Below are 23,458 nucleotides of genomic sequence, written 5' to 3'. Positions count from 1 at the left end.
ATGGCCTTTAGTCCATAGATTAGTCTCTGTCTTCAGCTGTCCTTCCCTCAGCAGCCTCCACCGAGGCTACATGGCCTTTAGTCCATAGATTAGTCTCTGTCTTCAGCTGTCCTTCCCTCAGCAGCCTCCACCGAGGCTACATGGCCTTTAGTCCATAGATTAGTCTCTGTCTTCAGGTGGCCCAGTTCATGGGTCTTTCAGCCTGATCTGAGCATATTATCACTGTACAAAAAGGGGAATTCCGCTGCGTTGTCAAATGGTCTTATCAAGCTGGACAGAGACAGTCACAAGTAATCTCTCTCTGTCAGATGGGAGGAGTGGGAGGGAATTATGTGCCAACTGTCCTCACTGACTGAGTTCTAGCTACTGTATGTTGTTGTAGCGTTTTTGGGGCTTTAAAACCAGGCCTAGGACATTGTTCGTTGACAATAATGTTTGAACTTGGGAGAACCACACAAAATAAGCACACAGAGAACTATTGTTATAATGGAGAATTTTAATAATATAATACAATTGGTTCACAATATCACACTGAATACATTGCTAAATTTGCTGAGGCACAAAATAATTAACAAATAGAACATTATACTCCCCTTTTAAATACAGCTTTTTCAAATTTGCATATGATCTCAATCAAGTTTGGGAAATCTGCAAGTCTACATTACAACATTGACAGAATTTGTTATCTATATTTGTCAGACAGCTTCTTTCCTGATCTATTCAGTTTCATAAAAAACATCAAATAGGCCTACATCAGTATACAAATGCAGACAATTGACAGTGAATTACCGCTCTCTATTACCACACTGTACATTTCATTAAACAGGCAATTATCCTGATATCTCCTTTGGACACTATGACTCAAATATTAGAGTAGGGCCAGAAGTTTTCCCTGACCTCATGACCTGACCTGGAAAAACCCTGGGCCCTTGTTATAAACTATCAGGAAAAACTCTTGTTGAAGCTTCCAGTCACAGCCTTGCTACTCAGAACCGAGAAGACAGTGACAATATGATTATTCCACACAGCAGATGATGCCACATCTACTCAGCTACAGTCTCAATGGTTTCAATAGTCTCTGCCACAGTCTCCATCGTCGTAACTTCCGTACTCTGAACTCTCGTTGCAGACGGTGTAGCCGACTCTTCCTCAGCCACCTCCTCGGGCCCCCAACCCTCCTCGTCAGCCTTGGCATCCTGGTACTGCTGGTACTCGGACACCAGGTCGTTCAGATTGTTCTCTGCCTCTGTGAACTCCATCTCGTCCATGCCTTCGCCAGTGTACCAGTGAAGGAAGGCCTTGCGCCTGAACATGAGTGAGAACTGGTCTCCTACGCGACGGAAGATCTCCTGAATGGCCGTGTTGTTGCCAATGAAGGTGGAAGCCATTGTGAGCCCCCGAGGTGGGATGTCACACACGGATACTTTACAGTTGTGAGGGATCCAGTCCACAAAGTAGTTGCTGTTCCTCTGTTGCATCATCAGCATCTGCTCGTCCACTTCCTTGGTGGACATCTTGCCACGGAACATCCCGGCCACGGTCAGATAGCGCCCTCTTCGGGGATCGCAGGCGGTCATCATATTACGGGCATCGAACATCTGCTGGGTGAGCTCGGGCACGGAGAGAGTGCGGTACTTCTGGCTGCCGCGAGCTGTGAGAGGTGCAAAGCCCGACATGAAGAAGTGGAGGCGGGGAAAGGGCACCATGTTGACAGCCAACTTCCTCAGATCGGCGTTGAGCTGGCCTGGGAACCTCAGGGAGGTCGTGACTCCGCTCATGGTCATGCACACCAGGTGGTTCAGGTCACCGTAGGTCGGGTTGGTGAGCTTCAACGTACGGAAGCAGATGTCATAGAGAGCCTCGTTGTCGATGCAGAAGGTCTCATCCGTGTTCTCTAGGAGCTGGTGGATGGACAGCGTGGCATTGTAGGGCTCCACCACGACGTCTGACACCTTGGGCGAGGGCAGGACACTGAAGCTGGTCATGATGCGATCGGGGTACTCCTCACGGATCTTGTTGATGATGAGGGTGCCCATGCCGGACCCCGTCCCGCCACCTAGGGAGTGGACGAACTGGAAGCCCTGAAGGCAGTCGCATCCCTCGCTCTCCTGACGCACCCTGTCAATCACGGTGTCCACAAGCTCTGCTCCCTCTGTGTAGTGGCCCTTGGCCCAGTTGTTCCCAGCACCAGAGTTTCCTATTGCATAGAAACCGGCAGAAAGATAATTGTGCCCATCATGTTAGTGCAACTCACTTACATTGTAAATAAGAAGTTCTCCAGTGATTTCTGAACATTTACTGCGATATCCCAAGAAAAGCGATATATCCCAAATATAAATACAGTAAAATATGCACAACTGCAACCTTCAAGGTGTAGTGCATTCAATGAGTTGGTCTGACAGGAATCTGTGATGTCATCGGCACCCCCCCTTGAGGAACAATAAAGGAACCTATACTGACCCGAACCACCTATTGAGATGTGCCTTTTGTGAAGTTAATCATGTGTTAAATGAGTTGAAAAGGAGACTGGAGTGCCACTTTAAATGTAAAAAAGTGAAATATCCCTTTAAGATACAGTATGCATATTACAATAGTGTCAAAAGAGTATCAGAATATATCATTATTGAGTTTCCATCATCATCAATAACTTTTATTAGATGTACCGTTTCTGTCATCAATAACTTCGATTAGATTTACCCGTTTCTGTCATCAATAACTTCGATTAGATTTACCCGTTTCTGTCATCAATAACTTTGATTAGATTTACCCGTTTCTGTCATCAATAACTTTGATTAGATTTACCCGTTTCTGTCATCAATAACTTTGATCAGTTGTACAGTTACTCTCACCATGTATAAAATTATCTGGCCTGAAGAGAGCTCCTATACGGCTACCCCTAACACTGTCCATGGTCCCTGGTTCTAGGTCAAGGAGCAGGCCCCGGGGAACGTATTTACCACCTGGAAGAACAAATGAACATGTCATAAATGATTTGCATTTGGTCCAAGATAATATATCTGGATAGTCCTGTGGACTGAAGAACGCTCTTCATTTTTCAATAATGTATCCATTTTTCTTACCATTTGCCTCGTTGAAGTAGACGTTGAGCCTCTCCAGTTGAAGTGGATCATCTCCCTCATACATTCCTGTAGCACTGATTCCATGCTCCTCGCTGATCACCTCCCAAAACTGTAAAGACATGATGGAGAGATGTGAAGACATTGATACAAAAGTAAAGCTAAAACACAGAACCAGGTACAACTCAACAGGTCAAAAGGTCAGGGAAACCTCAGGCTCTAATGATAACTCCCCCAGACACCAACAGATGCCCAATACACACATTATGATTTTTTAAATTTATTTTATTTTATTTCACCTTTATTTAACCAGGTAGGCTAGTTGAGAACAAGTTCTCATTTGCAACTGCGACCTGGCCAAGATAAAGCTTAGCAGTGTGAGCAGACAACACAGAGTTACACATGGAGTAAACAATTAACAAGTCAATAACACAGTAGAAAAAAAGGAAGTGTGAGCCATCCATAGTGGTGAACCGTAGCTAAAATCGAACACATCATACAGTTGCTCTTGCTTGTCCTCAGCAGCAGCCATGATAAACATGTCCCACCCTTCAATGTACCAGCCTTCTGCGACTTCCTTCTTATCTCTGAGCAGAGAGCCCTTTGGGGAACTCCCTGTCACTCACACTCAACAACCGCCACGGCAGGCAACGTGCCAGCACCCAAGAACTTGCTCAATATACACTATTTCAAACATGAAATATATATATATATATATATATTATACTAAAGAGAATGCCAATTGGTTTACATGTATAGGTATGTTGTGCTTTACTACTCTGAATAGTATAGGAAAGGCATCAACATTATCATCAAGTAACATACCCTACTGTACCAGTTTCTAAGTCTCATTGCATGTAAATAACATATATATATATATATATTGTATTTTCAGTGGAAATATATATATATATTGTATTTTCAGTGGGAAGTATTTATATATTGTATTATCAGTGGAAGTATATATATATTGTATTATCAGTGGAAGTATATATATATTGTATTTTCAGTGGGAAGTATTTATATATTGTATTATCAGTGGAAGTATTTATATATTGTATTATCAGTGGAAGTATATATATATATTGTATTATCAGTGGAAGTATATATACTGTATTTGCAGTGGAAGTATATATATATATATATATATATATATATATATATATATATATATATATATAAATATACTGCAAATACAATATATATATATATATTGTATGTATGTATGTATGTATGTATGTATGTATGTATGTATGTATGTATGTATATATATAAATATATTGTAGTTGCAGTAGAAGTATATCTATTTTATTTCTCGTGGAAGTATATATACTGCATTTGAAGTATATATATATATATATATTGTTTTTGCGGTAGTATATATACTGTGATTGGAATCAAGATAAGCATAGAGCTAAAGCATTATAGTGTTTATGTAACACATTTAAACCATCTGAAATTAAAACATTTAATTTATCAACCCTTCGGTGAATAAAAAATACATTTAACACCTTTGAATATAAACTGTTAATTTATCAACACTTCAATGAATAAAAAATACATTTAACACCTTCTTTGAATATTAAACTGTTAATTTATCAACCCTTCCGTAAATAAAAAAAATACTTTTAACCCCTTTGAATATAAAACTGTTAATTTATCAACCCTTCAGTGAATAAAAACACATTTAACTAATTTCAATAGTAAACAGTACATTTACCTTAGAGCCTATCTGATTTCCACACTGTCCAATCTGTAGATGTACAATTTCACGCATGATGAGCGAGCTAGAGACTGCTAACACACAAGGGCATCTGACATGACACTGCCTCCTCCCCAGGGTTTTATACTGCAGAGGGCATCTGATGTCACTGCCTCCTCACCAGGGTTTTATACTGCAGAGGGCATCTGATGTCACGTCAGGGTGACACCCAAACCACCAGGTCACAGCATGTACCCTGTAATATCTTTTTGACTTTCATTTCATTTGCATTTAAATAGCCACCCTTTGCCTTGATGACAACTTTGCACGCTCTTGGCATTCTCTCAACCAGCTTCATGAGGTAATCACCTGGAAAGCATTTAAATTATTAGGTGTGCTGCCTTAAAATTTAATTTGTGGTATTTCTTTCCTTCTCAATGCATTTGAGAACAGTCCATCATTACTTTAAGACAAGAAGGTCAGTCAATTCGTAAAATTTCAAGAACTTTGAAAGTTTCTTCAAGTGCAGTCGCAAAACCCATGAAGCACTATGATGAAACTAGCTCTTATGAGGACCGCCACAGGAAAGGAATACCCAGTTACCTCTGCTGCAGAGGGTAAGTTCATTAGTTACCAGCCTCAGAAATTGCAGCCCAAATAAATGCTTCACAGAGTTCAAGTAACAGACACATCTCAACATCAGTGGAGACTGCATGACTGCATGAATCATGCCTTCATGGTCAAATTGCTGCAAAGAAACCACTACTAAAGGACACCAATAAGAAGAAGAGACTTGCTTGGGCTAAGAAATACGAGCAATGGACATTAGACCGGTGGAAATCTGTCCTTTGGTCTGGAGTGCAAATTGGAGATTTAGAACACTAAACCAGCATGGCAACCAGAGCATTCTGCAGCAATACGCCATCCCGTCTGGTTTGGGCTTAGTGGGACTATCATTTGTTTTTCAATAGGACAATGACCCAACACACCTCCAGACTGTGTAAGGGCTATTTGACCAAGAAGGAGAGTGATGGAGTGCTGCATCAGATGACCTGGCCTCCACAATCACCCGACCTCAACCAAATTGAGATGGTATGGGATGAGTTGGACCGCCGAGTGAAGGAAAAGCAGCCAACAAGTGCTCAGTATATGTGGGAACTGTCTGGTTTGCTTAATACAAGGAATTTGATGTATAGTATTTACTTTTACTCAAGTATGACAATTTTGTAATTTTTTTCTACCACTGTACTTAAGTACATTTAAAACCAGATACGTTTCTACTTTTTCTCAAGTAGATTTTTATTGGGTGACTTTCTCTTTCACTTTTAGTCATTTTTCTTTATTTTTCCCCTCCTAACCACTCCTTCCCTAATTGGAGTAAACGAATGTCACTCGAGTCATTTTCTATTAAGGTATCTTAACTTTTACTTAAGTATGACAATTGAGCACTTTCTCCACCACTGCATAGGACCCCAACTACACTTGAGTGATAGAGTAAAGGAATGCATACAGTGTGTTATACAGGGCTTTAGGAAAGTATTCAGACCCCTTCAATTTTACATATTTTGTTACTTTCCAGCCTTTTTCTAAAATGGATTAAATCATTTTTTCCCCTCATCAATCTATACACAATACCCGATGACAAAACAGAAACAGGTTTTTTGAAATGTTTGCAAATTTATAAAATATAAAACACATATTAAAGGACACCAATAATAAGAGGCTTTCTTGGGCCAAGAAACGAGCAAAGGACATTAGATCTGTGGAAATCTGTCCTTTGGTCTGATGAGTCCAAATTTGTCATTTTTTGTTCAACCGCTGTGTCTTTGTGAGAAGCAGTGTGGGTGAACAGATGATGTGTATATTTCCCACCGTGAAGCATGGAGGAGGAGGTGTTATGACGTGGGGTTGCTTTGCTGGTGACACTGTCAGTGATTTATTTAGTACTCAAGGTAAACTTAACCAGCATGGCTACCACAGCATTCTGCAGCGATACGCCATCCAATCTGGTTTGGGCTTAGTGGGACAATCATTTGTGTGACCCAACACACCTCCAGGCTGTGTAAGGGCTATTTGACCAAGGAGAGTGATGGTGCTGCATCAGATGACCTGGCCTCCACAATCACCCAACCTCAATTCAATTGAGATGAGTCGGGCCGCAGGGTGAAGGAAAAGCAGCCAACAAGTGCTCAGCATATGTGGGAGCTCTTTCAAAAGTGGTGGAAACACATCCCAGGTGAAGCTGGTTGAGAGAATGCCAAGAGTGTGCAAAGCTGTCAAGGCAAAGGGTGGATCCTTTTAAGAATCTCAAACATAAAATATATTTTGAATTGTTTAACACTTTTTTTGGTTCCTCCATGTGTTATTTCATAGTTTTGATATTTCCACTATTATTCTACAATGTAGAAAATAGTCCAAATTTAGAAAAACCCTTAAATGTGTGTCCAAACTTTTGACTGGTGCTGTACATAATCACTCAACTGTGGTTGGGGTCCAAGGAGGAAGTCAAGTTAAGCTGTGAGGCTGCCCGTCTTGTTCTCTCTGCGGCGTCTCTGATAACGCCCACACCAGCTGTACTTATAGCTTGTTGTGTCTATCTACAACAGTCAGACACTAGTCTGATCTGGGCCCACTACAGTAGGATACATATCATCTCTCTGTATATGACCAGAAGGGGAAAAAAAAGAGCTAACAACGCCTTGACATATTTTGATGCCAGAAATGTTTCTGGAAAGTCTCATCATTCATCCACACACACCCCCACGACACACACACCAAAGTGTAGATGGAGACATACTAACATCCAACCCTAACTTTAAATCTTGATTTAACTTTTTATTAATAATTGGGGAAATTGGTAACTTTTTTTTATTTTTGTGACCAAAACAACAGTTTGGTAGGAGTGTTGTGTACAGACTGGTAAATAGTGGGCCAACTCAACACAGCGCACTCAGAACACTCATAAGTATACATCCAAATGTCCAAATCTAACTGCATATATACACATTTCCCTGACCAAGAGAACAATAACATGTTATTCAATTTAACATCAGTGATTCTCAAAAATTGGCTGCAGTTTCCCCATTCAATAACATACACTCAGATATTCACTGTGACTTGCTAAGAGAAGTCCCACAAACAGTTAGCTAACAGAACTGAACAGTTAAATGTTAATTGAACCGTTCTGATCAGTTAACAGAACAGTAGAAAGTGAGGTTCTGTAGAGGATAGACTCAAACAGAACTCCAGCCTCATTCAAATCAAACAGTAATGTCATATCAAGGACACCTCTGAATGTTCTCCAAATACAGGTCGTTTTGAAAGGTCCCCCGTTAATGTTAATTCACTATAGAGAAGCTGTAGGTGTATAAACATTTCAGTTGGTAAGGAATGCTTTTAGGTGACTATAAATCAATCATTCAGCCACACTTTTCATTCAAATTTCTTTGGCCTAATGTAGCAAGTGCTGTAAATGCATGTTTTAATTTGTATCCGGTTGTCCATGCATCTCAGTACTTAATAAACACACACGGGTGGTTTCTCAGACACAAATCAAGCCTAATGCTGGACTATAAAACAAACTCAATGGAGAATCTCAATTGAAAATGTTTTTAAGTACAGGTTTAAGGCTGAATCTGTGCCCGAGTCTTATAGGCATCTTTAGTCACATAAGCATTTCGCTTCAAATCATTCTCCACTCAGGGTCATATGTCAAACATGACAAAAATGACATTTCAAGTCATAACTCAAAATATTGAGCCAATAATATCGTTGAAAATAAATATCAATATTTTTTTTTACAGAAAATGCACTTGAGCAAGGCATTGCTGGGTAATTCAATCTCGAGGTTTGTTTTTATACCATTTCTTTTTTGCAGCCCCTCACAATCGTAATGAGTTAATGACATTTTACTAAATGTCTATTAAAGCAGCCTCCATTTTGGTATTTGATTCATTATTGATGTAGTCCTAAAACATTCTGCATGTCAGCAATCAAGTTAAGATGTATAAATATCCAAATACATAAATAGAGCCGGTATGATGACAAATGGTTCATACTGGCTGTATTATTTAAGTACATCTTGAAAACTTCATTGCTGACATATTTTGGGACGACATTATCAATGGACTAATGAAACAACTAGCAAAATATACATTTTTGGGTGGAGTTTTCAATCAAAACACAATGGTGTGAGCAGAAAGTCAAACTTCTCCCTCCCGATTCGGAGATGGGGACATCTCAGACCAATAGCTAACATCTTGACAGGTGAGTCTCCAGGTACATGGTCAATCAGATATGAACGATAACATACCTAACAATGACACCAGTTCCACTGTGAGAGGATTTAAGAAACAATGTATCGAGGTCTGTGTCGTTTTCTAATCGATAAAAAAAGAAACCAATTTTTTTTTTTGAGGTTGAGATGATGCATGTTTGAATGGTCCAAATTACACATTTTTATATAGTTTAATTTACCTGTACTTTATTGGTCAAAACATGTAGCAAAAGTTACGTTCTCTCTATTTCCCCTTTGCTATTTTGAGGGAAAACCCTGAAAACGAACAAATCGAATGTCATGTGACTTGAACACTGCACGACTATAGTGGCACGCAGAAAGGGTGATACTAGTTCGCATGAACCCCTGACCGTCACCATCTCAAAGTAACTATGATTTTAAAAAGAATAAAGACTTGCTCAAAACAAATCTATTTCACTCTTTGTACTACTCATCAGAATTATTATATTCATTGCAAAACATTCACAAATGATAACTAAAATCTTAAAAGTTTATTTTCCTAATTATGCTGTATTCTCTCCTTGAGATTTCATTCAGGGACTGGGTTAAACAAAAATATCTTTATATAAAATGAAAGGGCTTGTTTCCATTCCACCAAAATAACTGCATTAACAAGGAAGATACATACTGGCAGTAGTAACATTTGATTTGGCATAATTGTAAAAGTTTTCCATAAGCCATTGCACTCTAAGCCTACCACCATGACAGCATTACAATGCACATATACAAATTAAAAATGTTAGCTAATATTATAAACTTTATTCATTAAGAAGTACAAAGAGTGAAATGGGAATGTTTCAGAGACTTATAAAAACATATTTGAGAGACATTTAACCACATGTAAACATTATAGCTGTGTTTGTGGCTTTGCTCTTCTCTCCAACACTACATTTTTAAAAATGAAAGACACTATAATAACAGTCCGAGGGGAGGGGTGGGTCTGGGAGAAGCAGGAAGAGGGGTGGGGGGGTCTGGGAGAAGCAGGAAAGGGAGGGGGGGGTCTGGGGGGTCTGGGAGAAGCAGGAAGAGGGGAGGGGGGGGTCTGGGAGAAGCAGGAAGAGGGTGGGGGGTCTGGGAGAAGCAGGAAGAGGGTGGGGGGGGTCTGGGAGAAGCAGGAAGAGGGGTGGGGGGGGTCTGGGGAAGCAGGAAGAGGGAGGGGGGGTCTGGGAGAAGCTGGGGAAGAGGGAGGGGGGGTCTGGGAGAAGCAGGAAGAGGGAGGGGGGGGGTCTGGGAGAAGCAGGAAGAGGGAGGGGTCTGGGAGAAGCAGGAAGAGGGAGGGGGACTAGAGAAGTCATGTGACTCTAAACTCTTTTCAGCCAGCGATTTTCTCTATCTCATCCAGATCGTCGGTGTCCAGCTTCTCGATCTTCTTATCTGTGGATTAGTGAGGATGAGGTCATCATTAAGACTGTCACACTGCTGGGGACGGTTTTTCGGACATGATTTAGCCCTGGACCAAAAAGCAAGCCCAAAGAAGAATCTCCATGGAAAGTGCTTTTCTAGTCCATACTAGGCTTGATCCTTGTCCGGGAAAACGGACCTCAAAGTTTGAAAATCATTTGGCAGGTAGCAAATTTTATTTGAAAGGTCAATAAATAAATGATTTATTCAGATATCCTGACTTACTGAAGTGATCCTGGATCTTGTTTAGGACGTTCATGCTGAACCTGCTGTCCACCATGTTGATGGCCAATCCCCGCTTCCCAAAACGACCCGTGCGGCCAATCCGATGCAGGTACGTCTCGTTGTCCGGGTTACCGTCTCTGTCCACCGGCAGGTCAAAGTTTATCACCACGGAAACCTGCTCCACGTCAATACCTGGAGGGAGAGTTAAATGGTCAGATTAGAATAGGTGGATGGACAGACCAAACATAAAATGAGTATACAACATATCCAATAATTACCCAGGTGAAGAACACTAAAAATAATTCAATGAAGACCAGTGTATTAATATACTGCCATCAGTCTACATCCATGTGAAGAAGAGTTGAACAGTTACTTTTGCATCACGAGGTAAGAAGGACCCTCTCCCTAACTTTAAACTCCAAGGATCAATAGGTATAGCATTAACAAATACGATCAAAACCACGTGGAAACACTACACACTGGGCCTTTAAATAAAGACCAATAGTTTGATTGGTTGAGTTACCTCTGGCACAGACATTGGTGGTGACCAGGACCTTCTCCTTTCCGTCTCGGAAGCGGTCGATGACAGCAGCTCTCTGCTCCACCTGCATCTCCCCACTGAGCAGCGCCACCTGGTGGCCCTCCCGGGACAGCTCACCTGCCAACCACCCCGCCGTTTTCCTGGTCTGAGCGGGAAAGAGAGACAAGAAGGATAAAGTACACGGAGAGAAACACATCCCCCAATCCACCCCCGAGCTCCCCCCCCAATCCACCCCCTAGCCCCCCCCAATCCACCCCCGAGCTCCCCCCCCAATCCACCCCCTAGCCCCCCCCAATCCACCCCCTAGCCACCGGAAATGTCTCCCGTAGCTCCTAGTGTAGATCTGAGATGATTAAATAGGTATCAGGCAACAACTTCTCATCTTGCCATGCTGTTTACACCCATTAACATTATCAGTTGGGAATTAAAAAACATTTCCTCAACACTTATCTGTGGCTAAGTAACACAGTGTGCACTCACCGATCTACAAATCCCCTTTTACCAAACAACTTATTAAGGGGAAGAACTCACATGACAGAAGATCATGGCCTGAGCGATGGTGATGGCTCCGTAGATGTTGCAGAGGGCCATGAACTTCTCCTCTTTGCTGTTACAGAGGACGTAGTACTGTTTGATGGTGTCCAGCGTCTCCTCCTCCCGTTTCAGCTTGATGATGTTGGGGTCTGGGACGATGCGCTGGGCGAAGTTCCACACCGTCTCCTCGAACGTGGCAGAGAACAGCAGCATCTGGCACTGTTTGGGTAGCATCCTGAGAGGGAGAAAAGGGGGTCATTGTGGTGGGTGCGTTTTTATAACTGTTAGCCAACTTCCTGAAACACAGAGAGAGAAGACTAAGGGGGTCATTGTGGCGGGTGCGTTTTTATAACTGTTAGCCAACTTCCTGAAACACAGAGAGAGAAGACTAAGGGGGTCAATGTGTGTACCTCTGAATGCGTATACTCTGGTCCTGATGACCCTGTGTAGCGATCATGACGTCAGCTTCGTCCAGGACAAACACTTTGATCTTCTTGGGGTCGATGAACTTGAACTTCAGACACCAGTCCAGCATGGTGCCTGGCGTCCCTATCACAACCTGCTCCTGGAGCTGGGTACCTCTCTGCACTGGGGAGGGAAGAAGAGAGAACATTCCCCTTTTCACATTGTCCTGTTCAGGTAAAACAACTGTGGTGGATGATTAACCTGGTCAGCTCACTGTGATAAAACAGTCATACCAGTGTTTCACACTCTGTTTGAAATACAGTCAAATCAGTTGAGACTTTAAAAAAGGACTCTGTAGTAGACTTACGTTTGTTTCCTCTGATGGCGTAGACTAGTTTGACCTCTGAGTAGTGCTTCCCCATCTGCTCAATGACCTTTCCTGTCTGCAGGGCCAGCTCATAGGTAGGAGACACACAGAGAGCCTGGGAGAGGAGAGAGAAGGTGTTATATAGCTCATAGGTAGGAGACACACAGAGAGCCTGGGAGAGGAGAGAGAGGGTGTTGTATAGCTCATAGGTAGGAGAGACAGAGCCTGGGAGAGGAGAGAGAGAGGTGTTATATAGCTCATAGGTAGGAGAGACACAGAGAGCCTAGGAGAGGAGAGAGAGGGGTGTTATATAGCTCATAGGTAGGAGAGACAGAGCCTGGGAGAGGAGAGAGAGGGTGTTATATAGCTCATAGGTAGGAGAGACAGAGCCTGGGAGAGGAGAGAGAGGTGTTATATAGCTCATAGGTAGGAGAGACAGAGCCTGGGAGAGGAGAGAGAGGTGTTATATAGCTCATAGGTAGGAGAGACAGAGCCTGGGAGAGGAGAGAGAGAGGGTGTTATTATAGCTCATAGGTAGGAGACACACAGAGAGCCTGGGAGAGGAGAGAGAGGTGTTATATAGCTCATAGGTAGGAGAGACAGAGCCTGGGAGAGGAGAGAGAGGTGTTATATAGCTCATAGGTAGGAGAGACAGAGCCTGGGAGAGGAGAGAGAGGTGTTATATAGCTCATAGGTAGGAGAGACAGAGCCTGGGAGAGGAGAGAGAGGGTGTTATATAGCTCATAGGTAGGAGAGACAGAGCCTGGGAGAGGAGAGAGAGGTGTTATATAGCTCATAGGTAGGAGACACACAGAGAGCCTGGGAGAGGAGAGAGAGGTGTTATATAGCTCATAGGTAGGAGAGACAGAGCCTGGGAGAGGAGAGAGAGGTGTTATATAGCTCATAGGTAGGAGAGACAGAGCCTGGGAGAGGAGAGAGAGGTGTTATATAGCTCATAGGTAGGAGAGACAGAGCCTGGGAGAGGAGAGAGAGGTGTTATATAGCTCATAGGTAGGAGAGACAGAGCCTGGGAGAGGAGAGAGAGGGTGTTATATAGCTCATAGGTAGGAGAGACAGAGCCTGGGAGAGGAGAGAGAGGTGTTATATAGCTCATAGGTAGGAGACACACAGAGAGCCTGGGAGAGGAGAGAGAGGGTGTTATATAGCTCATAGGTAGGAGAGACAGAGCCTGGGAGAGGAGAGAGAGGTGTTATATAGCTCATAGGTAGGAGACACACAGAGAGCCTGGGAGAGGAGAGAGGTGTTATATAGCTCATAGGTAGGAGACAGAGCCTGGGAGAGGAGAGAGAGGGTGTTATATAGCTCATAGGTAGGAGACAGAGCCTGGGAGAGGAGAGAGAGGGTGTTATATAGCTCATAGGTAGGAGAGACAGAGCCTGGGAGAGGAGAGAGAAGGTGTTATATAGCTCATAGGTAGGAGAGACAGAGCCTGGGAGAGGAGAGAGAGAAGGTGTTATATAGCTCATAGGTAGGAGAGACAGAGCCTGGGAGAGGAGAGAGAGGGTGTTATATAACTCATAGGTAGGAGACACACAGAGAGCCTGGGAGAGGAGAGAGAGGGGTGTTATATAGCTCGTAGGTAGGAGAGACAGAGCCTGGGAGAGGAGAGAGAGGGTGTTATATAGCTCATAGGTAGGAGACAGAGCCTGGGAGAGGAGAGAGAGGGTGTTATATAGCTCATAGGTAGGAGACAGAGCCTGGAGAGGAGAGAGAGGTGTTATATAGCTCATAGGTAGGAGACACACAGAGAGCCTGGGAGAGGAGAGAGAGGGTGTTATATAGCTCATAGGTAGGAGAGACAGAGCCTGGGAGAGGAGAGAGAGGGTGTTATATAGCTCATAGGTAGGAGACAGAGCCTGGGAGAGAGGAGAGGGTGTTATATAGCTCATAGGTAGGAGAGACAGAGCCTGGGAGAGGAGAGAGAGAGAAGGTGTTATATAGCTCATAGGTAGGAGAGACAGAGCCTGGGAGAGGAGAGAGAGAAGGTGTTATATAGCTCATAGGTAGGAGAGACAGAGCCTGGGAGAGGAGAGAGCGAGGTGTTATATAGCTCATAGGTAGGAGACACACAAAGAGCCTGGGAGAGGAGAGAGAGGGTGTTATATAGCTCATAGGTAGGAGAGACAGAGCCTAGGAGAGGAGAGAGAGGGTGTTATTATAGCTCATAGGTAGGAGACACACAGAGAGCCTGGGAGAGGAGAGAGAGGGTGTTATATAGCTCGTAGGTAGGAGAGACAGAGCCTGGGAGAGGAGAGAGAGGGTGTTATTATAGCTCATAGGTAGGAGACACACAGAGAGCCTGGGAGAGGAGAGAGAGGGTGTTATTATAGCTCATAGGTAGGAGACACACAGAGAGCCTGGGAGAGGAGAGAGAGGGTGTTATATAGCTCATAGGTAGGAGACACACAGAGAGCCTGGGAGGAGAGAGAGAGAGAGGTGTTATATAGCTCATAGGTAGGAGAGACAGAGCCTGGGAGAGGAGAGAGAGGGTGTTATATAGCTCATAGGTAGGAGAGACAGAGCCTGGGAGAGGAGAGAGAGGGTGTTATATAGCTCATAGGTAGGAGAGACAGAGCCTGGGAGAGGAGAGAGAGAGGGTGTTATATAGCTCATAGGTAGGAGACACACAGAGAGCCTGGGAGAGGAGAGAGAGGGTGTTATATAGCTCATAGGTAGGAGACACACAGAGAGCCTGGGAGAGGAGAGAGAGGGTGTTATATAGCTCATAGGTAGGAGACAGACAGAGAGCCTGGGAGAGCCTGGGAGAGGAGAGAGAGGGTGTTATATAGCTCTTAGGTAGGAGAGACACAGAGAGCCTGGGAGAGGAGAGAGAGAGGGTGTTATATAGCTCATAGGTAGGAGACACACAGAGAGCCTTAGAGGGTGTTATTATAGCTCATAGGTAGGAGACACACAGAGCCTGGGAGAGGGGGAGGGTGTTATATAGAGGTAGGAGACACACAGAGAGCCTGGGAGAGGAGAGAGGGTGTTATATAGCTCATAGGTAGGAGACACACAGAGAGCCTGGGAGAGGAGAGAGAGGGTGTTATATAGCTCATAGGTAGGAGAGACAGAGCCTGGGAGAGGAGAGAGGGTGTTATATAGCTCATAGGTAGGAGACAGACAGAGCCTGGGAGAGGAGAGAGAGGGTGTTATATAGCTCATAGGTAGGAGAGACAGAGCCTGGGAGAGGAGAGAGAGGGTGTTATATAGCTCATAGGTAGGAGAGACAGAGCCTGGGAGAGGAGAGAGAGAGGTGTTATATAGCTCATAGGTAGGAGACAGAGCCTGGGAGAGAGAGAGAGGGTGTTATATAGCTCATAGGTAGGAGAGACAGAGCCTGGGAGAGGAGAGAGAGGGTGTTATATAGCTCATAGGTAGGAGAGACAGAGCCTGGGAGAGGAGAGAGAGGGTGTTATATAGCTCATAGGTAGGAGACACACAGAGAGCCTGGGAGAGGAGAGAGAGGGTGTTATATAGCTCATAGGTAGGAGAGACAGAGGATGTTATATAGCTCATAGGTAGGAGAGACAGAGCCTGGGAGAGGAGAGAGAGAGGTGTTATATAGCTCATAGGTAGGAGACAGAGCCTGGGAGAGGAGAGAGAGGGTGTTATATAGCTCATAGGTAGGAGAGACAGAGCCTGGGAGAGGAGAGGGAGGGTGTTATATAGCTCATAGGTAGGAGAGACAGAGCCTGGGAGAGGAGAGAGAGGGTGTTATATAGCTCATAGGTAGGAGACTGAGCCTGGGAGAGGAGAGAGAGGTGTTATATAGCTCATAGGTAGGAGAGACAGAGCCTGGGAGAGGAGAGAGAGGGTGTTATATAGCTCATAGGTAGGAGAGACAGAGCCTGGGAGAGGAGAGAGAGGGTGTTATATAGCTCATAGGTAGGGAGACAGAGCCTGGGAGAGGAGAGAGAGGGTGTTATATAGCTCATAGGTAGGAGAGACAGAGCCTGGGAGAGGAGAGAGAGGGTGTTATATAGCTCATAGGTAGGAGAGACAGAGCCTGGGAGAGGAGAGAGAGAGGGGTGTTATATAGCTCATAGGTAGGAGAGACAGAGCCTGGGAGAGGGAGAGAGGGTGTTATATAGCTCATAGGTAGGAGACAGAGCCTGGGAGAGGAGAGAGAGGGTGTTATATAGCTCATAGGTAGGAGAGACAGAGCCTGGGAGAGGAGAGAGAGGTGTTATATAGCTCATAGGTAGGAGAGACAGAGCCTGGGAGAGGAGAGAGAGGTGTTATATAGCTCATAGGTAGGAGAGACACAGAGAGCCTAGGAGAGGAGAGAGAGAAGGTGTTATATAGCTCATAGGTAGGAGAGACAGAGCCTGGGAGAGGAGAGAGAGGGTGTTATATAGCTCATAGGTAGGAGAGACAGAGCCTGGGAGAGGAGAGAGAGGGTGTTATATAGCTCATAGGTAGGAGAGACAGAGCCTGGGAGAGGAGAGAGAGGGTGTTATATAGCTCATAGGTAGGAGACACACAAAGAGCCTGGGAGAGGAGAGAGAGGGTGTTATATAGCTCATAGGTAGGAGAGACAGAGCCTGGGAGAGGAGAGAGAGAAGGTGTTATATAGCTCATAGGTAGGAGAGACAGAGCCTGGGAGAGGAGAGAGCGAGGTGTTATATAGCTCATAGGTAGGAGACACACAAAGAGCCTGGGAGAGGAGAGAGAGGGTGTTATATAGCTCATAGGTAGGAGAGACAGAGCCTGGGTGAGGAGAGAGAGAGGGTGTTATATAGCTCATAGGTAGGAGAGACAGAGCCTGGGAGAGGAGAGAGGGTGTTATATAGCTCATAGGTAGGAGAGACAGAGCCTGGGAGAGGAGAGAGAGGGTGTTATATAGCTCATAGGTAGGAGAGACAGAGCCTGGGAGAGAGAGAGAGGTGTTATATAGCTCATAGGTAGGAGACAGAGCCTGGGGAGAGGAGAGGGAGGTGTTATATAGCTCATAGGTAGGAGAGACAGAGCCTGGGAGAGGAGAGAGAGAGGTGTTATATAGCTCATAGGTAGGAGAGACAGAGCCTGGGAGAGGAGAGAGAGAAGGTGTTATATAGCTCATAGGTAGGAGAGACAGAGCCTGGGAGAGGAGAGAGAGAAGGTGTTATATAGCTCATAGGTAGGAGAGACAGAGCCTGGGAGAGGAGAGGAGAGGTGTTATATAGCTCATAGGTAGGAGAGACAGAGCCTGGGAGAGGAGAGAGAGGGTGTTATATAGCTCATAGGTAGGAGACTGAGCCTGGGAGAGAGAGAGAGGTGTTATATAGCTCATAGGTAGGAGAGACAGAGCCTGGGAGAGGAGAGAGAGGGTGTTATATAGCTCATAGGTAGGAGAGACAGAGCCTGGGAGAGGAGAGAGAGGGTGTTATATAGCTCATAGGTAGGAGACAGAGCCTGGGAGAGGAGAGAGAGGGTGTTATATAGCTCATAGGTAGGAGAGACAGAGCCTGGGAGAGGAGAGAGAGGGTGTTATATAGCTCATAGGTAGGAGAGACAGAGCCTGGGAGAGGAGAGAGAGAGGGGTGTTATATAGCTCATAGGTAGGAGAGACAGAGCCTGGGAGAGGAGAGAGAGGGTGTTATATAGCTCATAGGTAGGAGACAGAGCCTGGGAGAGGAGAGAGAGGGTGTTATATAGCTCATAGGTAGGAGAGACAGAGCCTGGGAGAGGAGAGAGAGGGTGTTATATAGCTCATAGGTAGGAGAGACAGAGCCTGGGAGAGGAGAGAGAGAGGGGTGTTATATAGCTCATAGGTAGGAGAGACAGAGCCTGGGAGAGGAGAGAGAGGTGTTATATAGCTCATAGGTAGGAGAGACAGAGCCTGGGAGAGGAGAGAGAGGTGTTATATAGCTCATAGGTAGGAGAGACACAGAGAGCCTAGGAGAGGAGAGAGAGAAGGTGTTATATAGCTCATAGGTAGGAGAGACAGAGCCTGGGAGAGGAGAGAGAGGGTGTTATATAGCTCATAGGTAGGAGAGACAGAGCCTGGGAGAGGAGAGAGAGGGTGTTATATAGCTCATAGGTAGGAGAGACAGAGCCTGGGAGAGGAGAGAGAGGGTGTTATATAGCTCATAGGTAGGAGACACACAAAGAGCCTGGGAGAGGAGAGAGAGGGTGTTATATAGCTCATAGGTAGGAGAGACAGAGCCTGGGAGAGGAGAGAGAGAAGGTGTTATATAGCTCATAGGTAGGAGAGACAGAGCCTGGGAGAGGAGAGAGAGAAGGTGTTATATAGCTCATAGGTAGGAGAGACAGAGCCTGGGAGAGGAGAGAGAGGGTGTTATATAGCTCATAGGTAGGAGAGACAGAGCCTGGGAGAGGAGAGAGAGGGTGTTATATAGCTCATAGGTAGGAGAGACAGAGCAGAAAGAGCCATGGGAGACAGAGCCTGGGAGAGGAGAGAGGGTGTTATATAGCTCATAGGTAGGAGAGACAGAGCCTGGGAGAGGAGAGAGAGAGGGTGTTATATAGCTCATAGGTAGGAGAGACAGAGCCTGGGAGAGGAGAGAGAGGGTGTTATATAGCTCATAGGTAGGAGAGACAGAGCCTGGGAGAGGAGAGAGAGGGTGTTATATAGCTCATAGGTAGGAGAGACAGAGCCTGGGAGAGGAGAGAGAGGTGTTATATAGCTCATAGGTAGGAGAGACAGAGCCTGGGAGAGGAGAGAGAGAGGTGTTATATAGCTCATAGGTAGGAGAGACAGAGCCTGGGAGAGGAGAGAGAGAAGGTGTTATATAGCTCATAGGTAGGAGAGACAGAGCCTGGGAGAGGAGAGAGAGGGTGTTATATAGCTCATAGGTAGGAGAGACAGAGCCTGGGAGAGGAGAGAGAAGGTGTTATATAGCTCATAGGTAGGAGAGACAGAGCCTGGGAGAGGAGAGAGAGGTGTTATATAGCTCATAGGTAGGAGAGACAGAGCCTGGGAGAGGAGAGAGAGGGTGTTATATAGCTCATAGGTAGGAGAGACAGAGCCTGGGAGAGGAGAGAGAGGTGTTATATAGCTCATAGGTAGGAGAGACAGAGCCTGGGAGAGGAGAGAGGGAGGTGTTATATAGCTCATAGGTAGGAGAGACAGAGCCTGGGAGAGGAGAGAGAGGGTGTTATATAGCTCATAGGTAGGAGAGACAGAGCCTGGGAGAGGAGAGAGAGAGGTGTTATATAGCTCATAGGTAGGAGAGACAGAGCCTGGGAGAGGAGAGAGAGAGAGAGTGTTATATAGCTCATAGGTAGGAGAGACAGAGCCTGGGAGAGGAGAGAGAGAGGTGTTATATAGCTCATAGGTAGGAGAGACAGAGCCTGGGAGAGGAGAGAGAGGGTGTTATATAGCTCATAGGTAGGAGAGACAGAGCCTGGGAGAGGAGAGAGAGGGTGTTATATAGCTCATAGGTAGGAGACTGAGCCTGGGAGAGGGAGAGAGGTGTTATATAGCTCATAGGTAGGAGAGACAGAGCCTGGGAGAGGAGAGAGAGGGTGTTATATAGCTCATAGATAGGAGAGACAGAGCCTGGGAGAGGAGAGAGAGGGTGTTATATAGCTCATAGGTAGGAGAGACAGAGCCTGGGAGAGGAGAGAGAGGGTGTTATATAGCTCATTAGGTAGGAGACTGAGCCTGGGAGAGGAGAGAGAGGTGTTATATAGCTCATAGGTAGGAGAGACAGAGCCTGGGAGAGGAGACAGAGGGTGTTATATAGCTCATAGGTAGGAGAGACAGAGCCTGGGAGAGGAGAGAGAGAGGTGTTACATACCATCTCACCTGCTGATTACCTAAACATTCCATTAGGCACAAAACATGTAAAGGTCCTACCTGGAACCGGTACAAGAAAACAAGCAAGCAGACAGTGTACCCTAATGAAATTGACCCTGAGAGGTCAAGGGTAAGGGTTCAACTCACCTGTGGGAACTTGTTGTTGGGATCAACATGACTGAGCATGGCCAGGACAAAGGCAGCAGTCTTCCCCGTCCCTGACTGAGACTGGGCTATCAGGTTCTGTGGGCTGGTAGCCACGAGAGCACAGGCCAGATCAACACAGAGAGAAGGAGACAGGAAAGACCAAGCTTGATGATTGTTCTGGTAAAACTGTTTAATGGCCAATCAGTTCAATGGAACAGTTTGATATCAGTTTAAATGGAGACGAGCAAGACCAGACAGAGCGGTAGACTCTACACAGCATATCTTATGTCTATAGGCCTTCTGTCCAAACAAAAAAACTGTCTGAACTGAGCGATTGACTGAAGCTCTCTGTGAACTCACGGTTCAGCGAGCATCATGGGTAATGCGTTCTCTTGGATTTTGGAGGGTCGGTTGAAGCCCATGGCGTACACTCCCTGGAGCAGCTGAGGTTTACTGTGGGGACAGGGAGGGAAACAGGAGTATTAAGGGGACATTTTTAACATTCAAAACAAAACAAAGATATGGACACAAAGCCAGGGGCCCAGAGCACATTACATGTGCCAACAGCAAAACACATTCTGTTCAAAACTTGGCATTTTAGTTCAACAACATGCATACCACCTTGGGCACTCTAACAGTTCATAGACAGCTCATAGACTTTAGACAGGACATAGACAGCTCATAGACAGCTCATAGACTTTAGACAGGACATAGACAGCTCATAGACTTTAGACAGGACATAGACAGCTCATAGACTTTAGACAGGACATAGACAGCTCATAGACAGCTCATAGACTTTAGACAGGACATAGACAGGACATAGACAGCTCATAGACAGCTCATAGACAGCTCATAGACAGGACATAGACAGCTCATAGACAGGACATAGACAGGACATAGACAGGACATAGACAGGACATAGAACTTACAGCCGTAGTTCCTCGAAGGATTTGACAGAGTAAAGTGGAGAGTTGGGATCCCTCTGTAGAACTTCTACTTGATTGGTTGTGTTCACTAGATTACTGCGTATCAACTTATTCAATAAGGACTGTGCCGCCTTGTCATCTGTAAACAGTCACATTTGTATTTATTATGGATCCCCATTCGTCAGAGCAGCAGCTATTCTTCCTGGGGTCCAGCAAAATTAAGGCAGTTTACACAATTTTTAAACATTACATTCACAGATTTCACAACACACTGTGTGCCCTCAGGCCCCTACTCCACCACTACCACATATTTACAGTACTAAATCCATGTGTATGTATAGTGAGTATGTTATCGTATGTGTGTATGCATGTCTGTGCCAATGTTTGTGTTGCTTCACAGTCCCCGCTGTTCCATAAAGTGTTTTTTTTTTTAAATATAATTTTACTGCTTGCGTCAGTTAATTGATGTGGAATAGATTTCTATGTAGTCATGGCTCTATGTAATGCTTAAGTATATTTGATAAATTCGATTTACTTTTGATACTTTTACTCAAGACAGACAATTTTGTACTGTCTCCACCACTGCGGACATCCCATGTTGTGTTTGCATTGCCTGATAGTAAACACCTTTATCATCCTCCTCCCCTGTTTTGTCTCCCTCTCCTCCTCCTGTCTTTGCAGGCGTTGTAGCGCTGGCGGCTGCTGTGTTTGTCGTCGTCGTCGTTGTTGTCGTTGTCGTCGTCGCCAATGCAGCGTTGGCAGTACCTGAGAGGACCATAATGGTATTTGTTAGCCTGTGGTATCTTAGAACAAGTCAACACGTTTTACAATGAAACATTTTGTTTTCACTCAAACTAGTTAACAAGAATTGATTCACAAATGTAAGTTGTAATCCTTCAGATCATGTGTTATGCTAAACCACATAGCCTGTTTATAAAATAGGCAACATGGGATAACTTATCTTACCATTTTCCTCGGGCTTGTCTTTGATTTGTAGGCTACCAATCTAGGAAATATAAACAAGCATAATATGGTTTTAGGAAGTCCAGGAATGTTTTTAAACGGGTCATTTCAGAGTAAGGCATGTGTTGCACAAATTGGAGAGGGTGAACATGTTCGGATCTTCCTCCCTGGACAGAGTCCATTTCTTTACCACGTCCAAAGCCGTGACAAGAAATACATTAAATCGGGTTAAAGCGAACGAGATATAATTGTATGTAAACAGAGAACGTGCATACAATGCAATGAAAACAATGTAATGAAAACTATTAATAATTAGCTGATCTGGCTAGCCAAGTTAGCAAAGTAACGTGAACTAACGTTTGATAACTTGACTAGTTAATTAGCTAGCTGAGGTTAGCCAAACTAGCTAGTTACAGTAGTCATTATGATGTGAACGATAATACGGTCGAGGGGTCATGCATGTACTGTGGATTGATTGCAATATCGGCCAACTATTTAACTAGTTAATTCATGTTATTTGCTATTTTTGAACATAATCCATAGTTAACGTTAACCAGCCGAAGCATAGGCCCAATGACCCGACAAAAACACTTCGCCAAAGAGCAGTTCGGCTGGCGCTTAACGTTACCGATTCCGCCGCGGCTTCTTGCTCGTCCACAGCCTGGGCCCAGGAGTCGGTTGACATGATGTCCGCTGTTATTAGGTCAGTCTCGTTCTCTTATCACACCACCTGGTTCCCAGTAGCTTCAACACCAACCTGATAACTGATCTGGGAACCCTAACAAAGTGTTTCCAAAGTCTGAAAATAAACTAATATTACAATGGCGTGAAGAAATAGGCTACGGAGTTCACCAGTGCGTCCGTAAAAAGGTCCGGGTGTAGACATTGAGACAAGAGCAAAACAGTTCCTCCCAGATGGCACAACAAAAGTGCATTCAAATATAACGTTGAGGTATTGGATTAGCTAATTCTGTATAGTGCATTTAATCCAAAAAATAGCCTGCATGGATGAAATTATTGTTGTTCCGCTAGGGTTCGCACATGTTCTCCCTGAGTATTGGAGATGGATAAAATAATTTATTTGTGGTAAAATATCAGTTTATCA

General features: G+C 44.6%; 2 protein-coding genes across 2 annotated transcripts; both read right to left on the bottom strand.

Annotated features, from left to right (window-relative positions):
- Window positions 1–478: 478 nt before the first annotated feature.
- On the bottom strand, window positions 479–4,907 carry LOC135540376 (tubulin beta-6 chain-like). Its single transcript, XM_064966984.1, has 4 exons — window positions 4,798–4,907; window positions 3,081–3,189; window positions 2,850–2,960; window positions 479–2,197 (listed from the first exon to the last, which is right to left on the bottom strand). Exons 1-4 carry the CDS (start codon window positions 4,852–4,854, stop codon window positions 1,044–1,046), a joined length of 1,431 nt encoding a protein of 476 aa, XP_064823056.1. The 5' UTR covers window positions 4,855–4,907; the 3' UTR covers window positions 479–1,043.
- A 5,361-nt stretch (window positions 4,908–10,268) lies between these two features.
- On the bottom strand, window positions 10,269–23,241 carry ddx19b (DEAD-box helicase 19b). Its single transcript, XM_064966983.1, has 12 exons — window positions 22,982–23,241; window positions 22,357–22,396; window positions 22,018–22,155; window positions 21,394–21,529; window positions 20,825–20,917; window positions 20,465–20,567; window positions 12,550–12,664; window positions 12,188–12,365; window positions 11,775–12,012; window positions 11,226–11,388; window positions 10,703–10,894; window positions 10,269–10,450 (listed from the first exon to the last, which is right to left on the bottom strand). The coding sequence occupies exons 1-12, from the start codon at window positions 23,036–23,038 to the stop codon at window positions 10,389–10,391; spliced, it is 1,515 nt and encodes a 504-aa protein (XP_064823055.1). The 5' UTR covers window positions 23,039–23,241; the 3' UTR covers window positions 10,269–10,388.
- Between the last annotated feature and the right edge of the window lie 217 nt (window positions 23,242–23,458).

The sequence above is a fragment of the Oncorhynchus masou genome, chromosome 5, assembly GCF_036934945.1.
Source record: "Oncorhynchus masou masou isolate Uvic2021 chromosome 5, UVic_Omas_1.1, whole genome shotgun sequence".
Lineage (NCBI taxonomy): Eukaryota > Metazoa > Chordata > Actinopteri > Salmoniformes > Salmonidae > Oncorhynchus > Oncorhynchus masou.
This window is presented reverse-complemented; position numbering and strand designations above follow the sequence as displayed.

Bases quoted from the DNA above. Each gene is read 5' to 3' on its own strand.
- LOC135540376 (XM_064966984.1), bottom strand. From the start codon at position 4,854: ATGCGTGAAATTGTACATCTACAGATTGGACAGTGTGGAAATCAGATA. The intron at 2,961-3,080 runs GTAAGAAAAATG...TTGTTCTTCCAG, and splicing joins CTACTTCAACGAGGCAAATG to GTGGTAAATACGTTCCCCGG. The intron at 2,198-2,849 runs GTGAGAGTAACT...TCTATGCAATAG, and splicing joins GCCAGATAATTTTATACATG to GAAACTCTGGTGCTGGGAAC.
- ddx19b (XM_064966983.1), bottom strand. From the start codon at position 23,038: ATGTCAACCGACTCCTGGGCCCAGGCTGTGGACGAGCAAGAAGCCGCG. The intron at 21,530-22,017 runs GTGTTTACTATC...GACTGTTTACAG, and splicing joins AGGGGAGGAGGATGATAAAG to ATGACAAGGCGGCACAGTCC. The intron at 10,895-11,225 runs GTAACTCAACCA...CTCTCCCTCCAG, and splicing joins CACCAATGTCTGTGCCAGAG to GTATTGACGTGGAGCAGGTT.